At 41.5% G+C, this 15,462-nt stretch overlaps 1 protein-coding gene across 2 annotated transcripts in view; it reads left to right on the forward strand.

The window, feature by feature from the left end:
- Positions 1–14,315, forward strand: part of atg10 (ATG10 autophagy related 10 homolog (S. cerevisiae)) — an 89,999-nt gene extending 75,684 nt beyond the window's left edge. For both annotated transcript variants that reach the window (XM_088630627.1, XM_088630629.1), the window contains one exon: positions 13,771–14,315. In XM_088630627.1, coding sequence (XP_088486753.1) covers positions 13,771–13,986 — 216 coding nt within the window. In that variant the 3' untranslated portion in view covers positions 13,987–14,315. The remainder of the gene's footprint in view (positions 1–13,770) is intronic.
- Positions 14,316–15,462: the final 1,147 nt, after the last annotated feature.

Genomic DNA, 15,462 nt, shown 5'->3' on the forward strand with positions numbered 1-15,462 from the left:
TCCGTTATTTTCATCATTCCCGTTTGTGCCCGAGTAAATTTATCCATACACGGAGCGCTCCAGCACCACTGTGTTACTAGCTCTGATGTGACTGCGTCGTGCTTTCAGAATAGATCCAGACCATGAAGCCACTATTTTGGTATTCTGAAGGTCCCAGTCGCCAAAATTTGGATGCGTCATAAAAATTTGCGAAAATGAGAATGATTAGACACAAGAGAAGCCATTCAGCCATTTGAGCTCATTTTGGTGCAAGAAGCTCAAGATCTCATCCAGCTGCTTCTTGACATAAGCTGGCGTGTCTGTTCCTTAGCAGTGAAGCAGTGAGAAGATGCTGATTATCTCAGCTGTCTTTTCCTGACCTCATTCGTGAAATCACTTGTTCTCATTACAGCATTGGCATGGATTATGCAAGACTAAGGCATTAGTAACATTCATCCCAAACTTACTCTACTGTTTTTCCCCTCTGCTGATGATGAATGAGATCTTACAGGCCTTGGCCAAGCTGAGTTGTGGTTACAGTGACACGTTTTTGTCATGCGTCCTTTTGCAAGTGTTTTCAGATATTTGTCTGTTTCTCGGGTCGACGGCCTTTGGTCATTTTTCAAATGCCCTCCGAGATCTACAGGGCTGTGGAATATCGATGATCACTGCCTCTTTTGGTTTGGACCTCCAGTTCATGTGAACAGTACAATATTATCTCAGAAGAATAGCCTTAAATATAGTAGGCTGAGAATCCCCTTCCATTCCATGCGTTTGCTCAAGCCGCACTCCCAATCACGCTCACAAGATTATTTTAGGCCCCTCTCATCTAGCTCACAATCTTTTCCAGATCCACCCTCCGGAAAAACACTTTAAATCGTTCCTTTGAAGAACCGCCCACTTCCACCTCGGCTGCTTCCCCGCTGCCACACGGACTCTGAACTCTCTCCGTATTTCGCCACGCATGAGTATCCTTTTCACAATCCGGTTTGCCAAATCCAAGATTAATGTGTACCTCATTGTCTTCTCATTTCCAGTTGTATTCAGATTTTTTAAAATACTGTACTGTATGTGTTGTAGGTTTGCTTCCTCAGAGTTCTTTTCATAAACCAAAACCAACAGCTGTTGTGTGGGAATAAAGTATTTTTCCAGCATTTTACAGCAACAGTCTGTTGAGTTGTAGAAGGTGCTGGAGACTTCTATTAAAGTGATGGGACATGGGTGCCATCCGATAATTTGTGCAGAATGTACTTGGGTGAACGAAGACAGTGAATGCTTGCGCTCTGATCTAGTGTAAAAAGACCCATCCACCATTCTTAACCATCTTGCCATCGTGTCTGTGTTGGAGGATGAGTGTGAGGGCGATCTGAGGGTATTGAGGGTGATGGCTGAAGCCCATGTTGTTCTTTACCTCTGAACTGGGTTTCGAAGTATGTACAGTAGTACAATTCTTCATGTGTCAGGAAGGATGCTCTCTAGACAATATTGCTTATAGAAGTCAGGAAAAGCCAGTCCAGTGAGTATCAGGTATTTACATGGAGCGTGATTTCCAGTTTTTCTGTATAAAACCTACCCAAATTCCTGTCCACTGTAGTATAACACTCTTACACTTCATTGAAACATTGTTGTACGTTTTCAGACTAGAAAGTATACTTTGGATCTGACAAAGACAAAATCAAATCATGAAGGGGAAGGTATTATTTCACACGATAACTTCACAGAATTAGAGACAGGGTTTGAGTATGCCTACTGCATGTGTGAGTCAGAGGGAGTGTTTTAGTGTTTACTGCAGTGCAGTACAAAGCAGACATTCTGCTGTTCCAATAAAGCAAAAAATGAATTTGCTCCTTTCATCCCATTTGCCATTTCTCTTCCCATAAAAGGAAAACACAGGGACTTTCATGATTTCCTCTGAGCACTGACTGTCTGCAATGTCCACATACTGCTAGACTATTATCCAGTGTGCTCTCCTCTCCTGGAATCAGTCCATTAATTCAGTCTCCAAGCGACATTCACCACTTGGCAATAATCAGTCAATTCAGACCATGTGTAGCTGTGGGATGCTAACCAGGGGAAGGAACCCTAAAAGAGGACATTTATAATTGACAGCACATCCTATTACCTCCATATGTGTATTAACACAAGGGCCTTTTTATTGAACACTGTATTGAAACCACACTTGTACCAACATAGGCCACGTCACAGGTCATCCAGAAGTCTTGTATCGGCATCCGCTCAGACTGAGGCTCGGTGTGAGTCTGGTGGGTTGTTTTTGTGTTCAGCAATACAATTAGGCAGATTGCATCTCACTTTTGGGTACAGTAGCCAGGTAATTTTATGGAAGAATAATACCCTGGCTTCTGTCAAGTCGCACCTGGATGAGATCCTTAGGTCAGTTAGCTGCTATCTTCCGAATGAGCTACAGTAGATGGGCCAAGCGGCCTCTTATTTGTGATCCTTCCTGTATTCTAATGACAAATGAAGTTGCGTCTCTCAAAGTGACTCCAAATAGCCTCAAATTGTGCAGTTTTTTGGCGGGGGGGGGCTATCAGAAGGAAGTTGCATGTTAATCTGGCTACCCAACTGCTCAGAGTGTAACAGATGGCCTTTTATTGATGGACCAGAGGGGCAGATTTGTCTGTTTCCCCAGCCTGGACAGACCAGGCTGGAAGGTGTCTCTGCTGTCCTGCTGTGGTGGCTGGTGTACTTTCCTGTTCTTGATGCACAGCATCCATTTGTTGGTGCCCCTGTGACTGCAGGCTACAGTTTCCATGGGAAGACAACAGAAGTAAACAAGTGCCTGCCAGTCTCTTAACGTTAAGTCAACTTTCCAAACCCAAATTTCCAGGAGGGCGGCAGGGCAGCAGATGATGCTGCCGATGAGGTAAAGCACTTCCAGCCACTGGAGGAAGGAAGGAACTACTGATACCGCTAATGATTAAACGGCACGTATTTACTCGCATCCCCCATGACAGCTGTTTGTGCTGAAACAAACCCTTTTCTTCTTCACAATATAAACTGCTACCCATCAGAAAATAGTGTATTGATATTATTACAACACTGATTACTATCTGAAAGAGACCTGGAAAACATATTGGAATGGGACTCCTGAGGACTTGAGCTGCGCACACACTGTTCCGGAGCAATAAAAATGCTTGTCGGTGATTAAGCTGAGATTCTGGCACCTTGTAAACAAATAGTGACAAATTGAAAATAGTTTAAAGGCCGAATTCCCAAGAAAGAAGAAATAACTTTGAGTATAGTTTCAGAAATAAAAGATCCGTTTTGTCTTAAAACAAAGTGTACTGATGAAAGTTTCCAAGGCATGGTTGCTGTACACAATAATTATCAGGATGTGTGTGGGTGAGGGTACTCGCTTGCCTCAGAGCTGTTGCACAGCAATACCCTCCGGAGCCTGAAAAAGTCAGAACAGCCAGTTCTGCTCTTGGCAATTGACTGTGTTGCACATAAAAAAGTGATTTGGTTGCAGACTCGAGATGTCCATATTGAAAATAATTCCTATGGCATTCCTTTAGTTTCCATCCAATAAAAAGGACAAAAGCAAAAATGTTTTATTTTTAAGGATATCCACTAGGTGGGATTAAATGCAAAGAAACTAGAGCACCTCATGATAAAACATGTAAAAGATTATTGATGACAGGGGAAGTTCCTCTCCCAGGGAATTTACATAAATCTGAAGGTCCGCTCTTAAAAACAAATTAGGAAAAGCATGAAACGTTCCTCTTTATCCCTTTTTTGGAAGAACCCATTCCCTGCCCTGTTCCGTGTCTTCAACTCAAAATCTGACTCTCCTGTACTCTTACTACAGTCTACTGTAGTAAGATCTTCTTTTCTGAACTGAACCCAGAGTGGGGAGTTCCACCCAGACGGCCTCCATTTGGCCACAAATTCCACCCCGTTGGATAAAAAGAGGTTTTCTGTGACCCTGTGAGTCCCCATCAAATCACCACGGTCACAGCAATATTCTTTTGTTCTCCATCTGCTGTAGGTTGGAGACCTTGGTTTTGATTAAAAGTTTCAGTCTAGACTCTAGTCTGTGGGTCGAATCAAGTCATCCTTGACGATTAGTCAGCAGTTTTCCTCCAGACACTGTGAAAAGGCATAATTTAAGTCAATGTCTCAGTCTACGTGACTTAGTGTATTGCTTAGCAGAGGGTTGATCTTTCAGCTCAGCTGGGGAAATGTTTCCTCTACTGAAAGCCTCAACACCAGTGGAAAACCTGATACCCTTTTATTGGTTGAACAAAACTGTGACTGAAGTGAAGCAGGCACATGTCAGACTTACTCATGCCTGCTGCTCATACCCGTGCACAGTGTTGTGTCTCATCTGGCATCTGGCCATGATCCATACTGGTGCTCATCTGGAGGCAGGAGTGACTATCCACATCATAAGGGTCTCATGGGAGTGAGAAGACACCCTCCTGTACGACAGTGGCTGTAGCTTGGCATGCAGGGTTCAGATTTCATTCACTGGTGCCATTTCAGGCACGGAAATGTCAAGTGGCATGGCGTTTTGCTGCAGTTGTGTTTCTTTCAGTCACACACAGTTTTCCAGTCCCCGATGAGCTCAGGCAGGCACTGATCCTGGTCTGATCACATCTCAGTCTTTGGGATAAAACTGTATATCTTCTCAGGTGCTTTGGACAAAACCGTGCCATTTACCTTTTAAGAAAGTAGCCTCAGTAAATACATTGCAACCACCTTTTATTCAGAGCCCGTGACGACCCTTTTAACTTCAAATAGGATACTCTTCAGTCCAACTCAAGCTGCAGTCAGTGCTTTGCTTGTCTCGCCTGAGTAACTCAAAGAATATCAAAACTAGAAGACAAAAGGCCGAAGATGTCATTGTTTCGTATTAAACCACAATTTAATAGAATCCTAATGAATAGTATCTGGTTTAAATATGACAAAAAGCATAAAATGTGACAGGCAGCTCAGGTGCACTAATGGTAATTGGGCAACACTGCAGGCATCCTATTACTTTCTGGCAGCAATGGACCATTGAGACAGGATATTGACATGGTATAATTAGAAAATGAAATCTCCATTGAATCATACAGCTATTTTGTGTGTGTTTACACTCCAGTTAATGTGCATAGAAGCATGCAAATAGTATGCTTAGTAAATAGTAAAACTTGATTTGTAAAAAACAGGATGCAGGCCCTTTCACTGTGCTTTGCTGCTGACATGTTACGTACAGCGCCAGTACAGATTGCAGCACTGACTACAGCGAGGGTGTAACAGAAGCTGCTGACAGGCAGTAGTGTCAAGAATGCAGTAAGTCTATATCCGCTTCAAGTGAAAAAAACGCTAATGTGTTTAGAATGATTGTAACTCAGAAAGTAAAACAAGGAGAACTAGTCTTTGAAGGAGCATAATGAATGGTAGCAGTGTAATCTCTGCAAGGTCCTGCTTATGTTAATTTCACTTTCATGCAGCGTTATGAACCATGTAATCTCTTAGGCATGTAAAGTCCCAGTAGCACACATTTGTTAAAATAAGAACTGACAAAAAATACTAGCAGGCCAAAATGCAATTCATATATTGCTGAACTGCTTCACCGTACTGTAAATAACAACAGACCATGTTTCCATGGGGTATGTGAGAATTATTTCACGAGATAGTTCTCACCAAATAATTCCCGGCTTGATGGTTGAAAATGAAGTATGCAAGCTGATGGGTTTCACTGTCTATTGTTAGACACTCCCGGTGCACTGTTACGCTCTCCCTTCCAAGCCCCTAATACTCCTCTGACTTTTTGGAAACTGCTGGGTGGGCCAGAAAGCGGATGATGAACCACAGCCTCCTTGGCTTCATTTCGACCGAGTTGTAGTCCAAGAGACAGTCGGACTGAGATCTCTTCAGCCATTCTCTCTTGTGAGGCAGAAAACCGGCTGACTGAGCTCTTAGATCGAGGCTTGTGTGGAGAGGAATAGTTTGTTATAACGGGTTAGTGGGCACAGGCATCAAAACGCACAAAGCGTTCTTTCTTTTTCCTTGCACAGTGACACTTTCCCCACCACCCTCAAACAAAACATCAGCCCCTATTTCCAAACATCTCCTTTGAGCCAGGCAAATGAAGGATGCAGTTCAGCACGAAAAAAAGGAATTTAATCCAAATCAAAGCCCCAAGGATACTTAGTATTTAACAACTGGAACACAAGCAAGATCTGAAGCTAGAAAAGACTTGAATATTGAGAGACTGGGCTCAGAACATAAGGACTTGGTGTTAGATTACAATCAGGAACCAGCACGAAGACACAGTGTTAAATGGGAACGGGGAAGAGTAATGCAGAGAAATACATTCCTCCAGTATAAAACTATGTAAGATGAAGACACATTTCAAGTTCAGGTTGAGCCCTGTAGTTCAGATTTTGCTGGTCAACCTCTGGGCTATGTTATCGGGATTATATTAGCCGAATTTGATTAGGATTCCTCAGCTGGAGGTATGTGATTGGTCCTGTACTGATGGAGTCAGATGGGCTTCATCTGGCAGGGTTTTTTCTGATCATCGAGCAGCCCATGTATCCTCCCACATTCCTCTTAAATTGTAATCTTATCTGGGAGAGTACCACTAATCCAATATTCCATTCTCCGTCTGCCAAGGTACTGTGATACTTGAAGTTTGAATAAGAAGCACAAGGTTAAGACAGTGGACATTTCTGAAGAAGGAAATTCCATAACCCTGTAGTGGTGGCATGAATATAGTAGAAGCAATGCTGAGTTGATTAATATTAGTGATTGTGATATGGAAGAAAGGTAATTAGTGATTCCAAACTTTAAGAGAAAAGCTGACAACCGATAACTACAACTAGGGGAGCAAAAAAAAAAATGCTAAACCATTTAAAAAAATGCCTACCTTTTAAAATCTCAGAAATGACAGCATTACCAACATTAGACACTCTGAAGCTTTTGGGATTGTTGTGTTATGGTTTTCTAAGTATTTAAATTTCACATCAAAAGTATCCTATTCTGTAAGGTTTAATAACAGGAAGCTGTGCAAGGATTTGCCCAGACTGCTATACCTTATTTTATCACTTTAGTCAGTCACAGGCCTAAGAGTGAGGTGATCAATACATTGTACTAAGTTTTAACTAGGACTAAACTAATTGCAGTCAAATCTTTAGGTCATCTTCTGTGGGGGACAGGACAACCTAAAAAAAACTAAAACAGGATATAAAGAACATTCAAAAACTGAGAGCAGTGGGTAGCCAAGAAGCAACTAGTCCTGGGAGAGTTTCCTCCTTCACAATACCTGGAATACAGGTCTGACAGATAATTTGAGCACAAAAGTGACAGACGCTGTACTATGGCAATTTTTTTTTTCAAATTGGTGGAAATACTTATTTCCTCCTGAGGGACATGGTGGTGCATAGGTACAGTAAGCATTGCTGAGATATTACAGTGGTTAGATATTGTTAGATATTGTTGGGATATCTAATCCTGACTGGGCTGTCATTGGAACAAGAGACAGTTTTCCCTTTTTTCCCTGTATGTTGTTTATGCCCCAGTTGCCAGACACAGCTTTGTTTTCTGGAAAACAGAGCTTTGATGCTTCCCTGATTGTAAATGTCTGTACAAAGCCTAGAAGGTTGTGTATTGGGTATGTGTGTATTATTTTAAAGAAATAAATGTTATTTTTAAGTTTGCTTCCAGCTTATTACTTTGTTAGCACACTGTACTGCATCAACAAAGAATATAAGTGTCATGTTATTGCTTGCTGTTCCCTGGTGCACATTTGTGGTGTTCATTTTTAGAATCTGCTTACACAGCAAGTTACTGTCAGGACCTGATATGAATTATGTTCTGTATAGATTTTAGCCTTCTTTTATTCACAATTCACACTCCATATTTAATCTCTGTATGATTTATTTAAGGATGCATGTTTCAAGAACAATTTTAAATTTTAAAATGAATTCACTCTCCACCTTAAAATGCTCTGGTTGCAAAGCCTGTTTTTCTAAACACTGTAAATATCTCTAATCAGAAATTCATCTATGGACCTGGATTAAAACAATGTCGTTTTTAAGATGGACAGTTCACAGGATACTGCTGGCTACAATAAGCATCATCATTCAGGGAAAAGCTCGCCATGTCTCTGTGTCACAACATGGTTTCAAGTTCACAAACCCGGAACCTACTGTGTTCTGGCAATTTGATTAGAAAGAAAACATCCAACTGTCACGAAGCGTCTTTCAGGATCCTATACAGACAGCACAATCCGGAGAGGAGGGAGAAAACACGGGGAAAAAGGCTAGGATAGGGGCTGGAAGAAGAGCAGGGGGCGTGTCCAAGGTGAACTGGTGCTCGGGGGGTGTCCAGGGCAAACAAGTCCAAGGGTTTCTGTGTGAGTGTCCAGAGAAAGCCAATGTCCAAAGCCGGGTGATCCATCCTGACACAGACGAAGTTAAAAAGCCGGAGCGGGATCCGGCGAAGGTTCGGCGGAATAAAAGGGAGTAACGGGGCCAGGCGCTCCCAGTCCCAGACCCAGATGGTTGTGAAGCCTATGCCTTCGAGTCGCTCCTGGACTGGCGGGCAGGCGGGCTTCTGGGTGTCCGTCTTCCAAAGGTGAGCCCAGGAACGTCTGGCTTTTATAGCACGGGGAAGGGAACGGGAGGCAGGTGCAGGAGATCAGGAATAAACAAGGAAGGGCTGGAGCATCCTTAAGAGGAGGGGTTTCCGATCGTGACATCAACCTCTTGTAGAGACAGAACCCTCACTGTAATGACGCAACTGCAACATGGATAACATGAAGCACTTAGGCTTGGCCTAAGCTAATAAGAAAATGCTGAACGTGTGCAGTAAATAATAAACAACTTACTAAGAACAAATATCCAGAACCTTTTTGGTTTACCAGTGAAGCAGCTGTGTACAATAAGTGTGTTCAATCCTGGAATAAATGAAAGAGACCAAAGCATATGTTTGCACCCAGTCTGGATTGCTTGACATTGTCAAATAAAGGCATTTTTTTCCTGAGGCCTGATAGAGAGTCTGAGTTTCTGAAAGCCTTTTAGAAACTGTAGTCTTGCCTTGTGTCATTTGCTTATGTGATCAAGCTCCAAATCGCTTGTTCCTTACAGCTGCTACAGTAAGAAATGGCTTTCTGATTCCAGCTAGATAGACAGTATGTACCTGTCAGCCCGCCGCAGACTTCTCTGTCAACCACAGCAGTTGAGCTGTGGGCTTTAGGACAGGGGTTGAGTGCTCCAGCCCCGAGGCCCACGGGGCTTAGATCTCTACCTACCGGGGAGAATATGTGGATGAAAGATCACCGTTTCATGATGTGATAAATTTACAAAACCACAGAGCCTCCCAAGAGACTCAACCCAAAAAAAGATGCTCGCCAGAGAGCGCATTGAGCTGTATGACTCAGGAGTCACAGGTCTGGGCCTTGGTCAGGATACCAGGTGGCCGTGACCAGGATTTTTCCGGTGGTATCACACAGCCGATGGAGCGCCACTGAGCGTAGGGTGGGCTGTGTCGAGATAATGGCTCGTCAGGGAGGCCAGTAGAGGAGTGTGCACCTCAGGTGCTCAGGAAAAGCTCAGACCATTTTATTGGCATTTTATTGGGCTCCTCTTCCTTCCCGGACAGGGCTGTGAAAGAGGATCTCCAGGCAAAGGGCAACAGGGCACAGAAAGAGAAGCTGTTTTCTGGGTTCTAGAAATGGTTATGAGCCAGTTCTGTCCTACACAGACCGCTTATCACAGGCTGGTATTGCTGCAAGGGGCTTAACATGGAGTGACACACACTGGTTGAGGCAGGTAACTTTATATGAGATCCTGTGGTTTTTGCTGCAGGCAGAAATTCACTCAGGTTCAGTCAGTTCCTGTATACTTTGTCCCCTCTGGCTTTTGGTTTTTCATGCAAGTCTGCTTTGCATCAGACACCACACAGACAAGTCACTGTAAAAGCTTTCATGTGGGTAAAGTGAGCTTAGTACAACCTGTCCCAGTAGGCTGGTATAAATTAAATAGAAAAAAGCTGACATAATGTCATCGCTCTGAACTCTTTGTGAGTATCTTTCTGGTCACTGCTCTGCTTACAGGAAGGAATTAATGTATTTTACAATAATTGATGTAAACGTCATCTCTATATTTACTGTAAATTATTGTATATTTGAAAGCCTTCTGAAGCCTGAGGTGGTGATGCTGTTTCTCTCTTGTTCATTGTCGTTTTCTTCTTGCTTTTCGTCTGATGTGGCTGGCTTGATTATCATGAGGTATTGTTTTGGCCAGTTTGCAGGCTTTCTAAATAGAATAAAGACATCCTTTCTTGTAATGTGTTTTCTAATACACAATGCTTTGTGTTTCTGAAGGTCTTCTTAAGTGTAACAGGGCTCAGTGCTCAGACCTGGTTTTTTGAAGTGGCTGTTTTCTGTTGTCTCAGAAGTGGCACTGTGATTGCTTGGAACTTGTAAGTGCCCGGGATCGAATCCCTGTGAGGGCAGTGGAGGTCTGCTTTTTCATTCATTTATTGATTTTTTTGTACTTGTCACATCACTAAGGTAAAGAGGTTGTAACCAAATTACACTAAACACAATCTGAAGAGGTAAGACTGTTTACTGTACAGCAGTATCTTATTTCTGTGTAACCAACTTGCATTTTTGTTACATTTTTGTGCGACACCCAGCCCCCACACTTCCAGACAATCGACCCAATAGCCTTACAAGGCTGGACTGTTTCATGTGCTCTCTGCACACGCGATCTCACCTCTTCCACAGTCATCACTGGATTTTGCTATAGTTTCTGGCACCATTTCTAAACTTGAATGTGGGTTAAAAAAAAACGTGTTTTAACTTGGTAGCTTATACAGTATAATATATAGCATTAATTCTGAAATGTTAACCTATTCTTAATCATACTTTTCCAAAACTAAAACTATTTTTTTTATCCATATCCCATTCCTGGGGTAACTATGAAAAAGATTCCCAAAGGATTTAATTTATTGTAATGAGTGCCTTAGTGTAACGAGAAAAGCAAACCAAACCTTTAACAGATGCCAGAATTACGTCACAGCCTTCGGTTACGTGAGGGGACCAAACAAAGGATATTGTTTCCGTTTGTTGAAATGACAAACAGCAATGCCCTTACCTGCTTTTCCATGTACTGTAGCTGCCGAGGAAGGAAGTTATTATCACAGTAAGTGTTCACAGCACAGGCTGAACTGAGGCATGAAAGCAACCTATCAGTGAGCTACAGATTCCCTCTACCGTCAGAGACGGCTTGTTTTTGATGTAGGTGCAATTGTACCAGACCTTTTGCACATTACAGCCTATTTCCCTATGCCAATGGCAAGCAAGGGTGAAATTAAACAAATAATATTTGCTAATTTTTTACATGTGTGCTTTCTCCCCTGGGTTTCAAGTGTAACCTCTGGTAAACAAATGCTCCTTCAGTCCCAAGTGCTGCTCATATGAATGCAGTCTTTCTTTTGGGTCAGAGCTTTCTGAGGTATTCTCAGTTTCTCTGTCACCTCTGCCACTCTCTGGACTTCATACCAGTCATGGGAGCTTATTGCAAAGTAATGTTTCTCTTAATTGCACGCCTAGTGTAATCATCTCCGCTGTGCTCCGTTCTGCATTGGGATTCCTGCCAGAATGTGCTGTTTGGATATTCTTTAATTTCGGAATGTAATCTGGCTTTTTCTGCTCTAATTTCAAGGTGCAATAATTCAGAACACAATTCTTACAAAATACTGTATGAATAATATGAATAATGAAAATAATTAATTTGCACTTTGTTTTTTAAAATATGCAAGCATATCTTGTTAGAAAAAAAGGTCATTATATAGTGTGACTGTTGCAGCAATTGCAATATGCAGGATATGTAATTTATTGTCATTGATTTGTTATTCTGTTTGTATTTTAATAGGTCTGTTCAAAAGGTCTAAATATCTGTGTATGGATGCTAAATCGAATCCTATTTGTGTGTGCTTCTTTGATTTAAAACACTGACTAATACTGTACATCTAATATTTTATTCTTGTATTTTCATGTGGTCTTTCTAAATATTCCGTAACAAACTACTCTCCAAAGAAAATTGTATTTGTTACCTTAATATCTCCAAAATTATGCCAATATACTGTATTTGTTTCGTTTTTGCTTGTTAAATCAATTCTTTATTTTACTCCAGTGTAGTGTAACCTTGTGCCATACCACACAGAAAACCAACACTCAGCCAAACCCCTGATTTTGTTCAGTGGATAAAATGTGCCAATTTAACATTGGTCTAACTGGCATACAGAAAAGCCAGTGAGGCAAAAGTAAATGGTATATATAGATAGTGTAACGATGTTTCCAAAAATATAAATGCCCTAATTTAGAGCCCTTTGATTAAAGGAACAGAGCAAAAATGGAGAAAAGAGAAGACTGTCACTGAACCGAGTGTGATCCCTGAGTATGTGAACTGGGATCTGTAACGTCCATGTCATCCAGATCTCCCACCAGAAGGATGGTACCTCCCAGAGCACAGTTTCCCCAGTCACCATACGGTCATGAGTTTGTAAATCAGGTCCGGTGGGAAGAGCACCCCCTACTGGTCTTCCAGCACAACTTGCAGAAGTAACCTGGTTTTCCTTGGAGGTCTCCTACCCTGGTACTGAGCAGGCCCAGCCTTGCTTAACTTCTGAGATCTGGCTAGAAGGTGGTAAGAGGGTTGTTAATTATTTTCTGATCGTTTCTTCAATAATTTAACTAATTTCCTTTGGTTCACAGTAGTGAAGACCTTGAACAGTGGAAATAGTTCGCAAACACATGAACAAATCTTGTATATGAGATTCAGATCATATTTTGCATCAGCAAGACCTCTTTTAGAACATCGTGAGCAATTTCTTTTTCCATGTGTTTTCAGAATAATTATTTTTAAATTGTTTTTTATATATTTACTAGAATGTTCATTATTTGTTACTAACATTGTTTTATGTAAATAATGAATATGATTTTGTGTTTTTGTAATCAGAATGTACTAGAATGATTACGTAATCCATTGGGTGTGGACAGGTCATGTGAGGGGTTCAGAAAGTTCGAGAAGTGGCTCGGGTCTCTAAAGAGCGACAGACCCAGTTACACGAGTTTTTGTTCTCCAGGAGTCTTTAAGTATACTTTGCTTATGGAGGATTCAGCAGTTATTAAGAACACTTGACGTACTGATGGGATTTGTGTCTGGATTTACCATTTATCGAGGGATATTGAACTTTGCGGCTTCTTTTAACGGTTTCTGGTGGACATACTGTCACGGACGTCCAAAGGGACTAACCGTGGGGAGCAGGAGAGCGGAAAAAGACCCATATGCGTAGCGGCGAGACGGGAAAAAGGCCCGGGCTCATTAGTGCAAAGAGTTCAGGAATGCCGTATAGAAACCTATGCCCTCAGGGAGCGGACGTGGGGCGCCCTGGTGCTAGGCGGGTCTCAGGACATCCGAACGTCAATGCTGAGCGAGGACAGAGAGCAAGACCCGGAAATATATAGCCCAAGGGAAAGAGAGGGACCGGAAGGACAGCAGACCGGAAACTAGGGACAGGACAGAGAAGGAGCGCCCTCTGGCTGCAGAGGGCGTGACACATACGAATTGAAAGGGAAAATCCTGGGAACATCTTAATCTACAGGAACATGACGGAAGCGCTTTTACGGACAAGGACTCTTAGATACGTGAACTTGAGTTTGTTCTTTTTACTTGTTATTAGTAGTGGTTATTATCACTATTTCATTTCTATTGTAAATGCATTTGTAAATAAGAAAAAAATCTTTCTGTCTCGTCACACATGTTACAGAAAAGCTCCAATCCAGAGACCCAGATCTTCCTGGGATTGAAGGGACTGTCCTACACTAGCAGACTGAAGAAACTCGACCTATCCAGGCTTGAAGAGAGAAGATACGATGTGACTCGACCCAGCTGTCCATTCCCATTTCTTCCAATTCCGAGTCTCTCCTGGCTAGCCAGATCAGGATTCTTCAAAATCCTCAAAGCACTTCTTCAGAACGAATAATAACACATGAACCAGGGGGCACAAGTGCATTTCAAACCAGTAACAGGAGGCACGGCTTTACCGAAGTGTTGTGGGAGTGTGGAAACATAATGTCCTCTTCTCATTTCTATCCTTTCATATGCTTTTATGCGAGTTTCATTTAAGTTGGTACAATAAAATATTTTGGCTGTGTTTAATTCAAAATAAAGTTTTCTCCGAGTTAGTCCTGTATTTCTAAAAAATGACATTGAAATATGTATCACGCATTTACCCTCCCAAAATATCCTTTTGAATATCATACAACTGTATAATCTGTAATATTTCTGAATAAAGAATCATGCTGCAATCCATGTTTTGGAAAGATCTATGAATCTGAAGCCATTTCATATTGTGTCAGGTGCTGATTAAATGTATCTGTCAAAAGGATTAATATGGTGAGTCTTGTATCTCACAGATTTAACACACCCATCAGAGCCTTTATCTCCAGTTGGTAAACTTAAAAATTAAAGAAATCCAGGCCAATCTGAGAATAGTATCTATTGCCACAATGCTGTACTGTCCTGTACTCCAAAAGTGATTTATGTGTAGAAAACCATGACACTGGTTCTAAAAAAAGATACCAGTTTCAGCAATAATTCTTTGTTTACTACCCATGGGATCCCTCAACTACAAACTGAGGGGGAAAGTTAATCTTTAATATATAATTGTACGCATGAAGTTTGAGATCTGCAAATGATTAATTACCAGGAAAGCAACAAGGGCCACATTATTTGGCTGTATGCAATTACTTATCCTCTTGTGAGAAAATTTGGCAAAAAGCTTATTACACAGATTTTGAGGAAAAAAAGAGGAAAGGAGTTTTAAACTCTGTATAGATAAGACATTTATCTGGTTCAACTCATATTATTTGACACACATTGACTATTAAGGCAACAAATCTTTACTAAAGGTCTCAATGTCTTCTCCCACACAAGAGAATACATTTATTTGTAGCCAGGAGGAAACTGGATAAAAACAGAAATGAAATCATCAGGAATCATTTTTATAGTAAAAATATTGTGCATGTTCATTCCTTGGTATTTAACTGCTGATTCTTCTGTGCATTATGCAAACTATGAGTACATGCTTTTAGTATGTACTCCTACTTAAGGTACTCTATGTATTAAGGATGTGGTCTGTTCAAGTCCTTTTATTAATTTCTGTCACAAATAAGGGTAGCCCAAATGTAAACCAGCCTGGAAGAAATTCTTCCCAAGCTTTGAAGAGAAGAAGTAAAGGAAAGAAATGTACAATATACAGTACATGACTCTGATTGTACCAAGAAACCCCTCTGAAACATGCGTAATGTACAGTATACAGTATGTATATATTATGCTTACCGTGCTCAATCGAACCAAAGGAAGTGTCCAACCAGGTCAGTGGAGAATTGCTGTCAGGTTGCACTAACACTCCTTGAAGCTTGACTAAAGAAAGGAGCCACAGTGCGTTAAGGGATCC

The sequence above is a fragment of the Lepisosteus platostomus genome, chromosome 4, assembly GCF_059453375.1.
Source record: "Lepisosteus platostomus isolate fLepPlt1 chromosome 4, fLepPlt1.hap1, whole genome shotgun sequence".
In the NCBI taxonomy this organism is placed as follows: domain Eukaryota; kingdom Metazoa; phylum Chordata; class Actinopteri; order Semionotiformes; family Lepisosteidae; genus Lepisosteus; species Lepisosteus platostomus.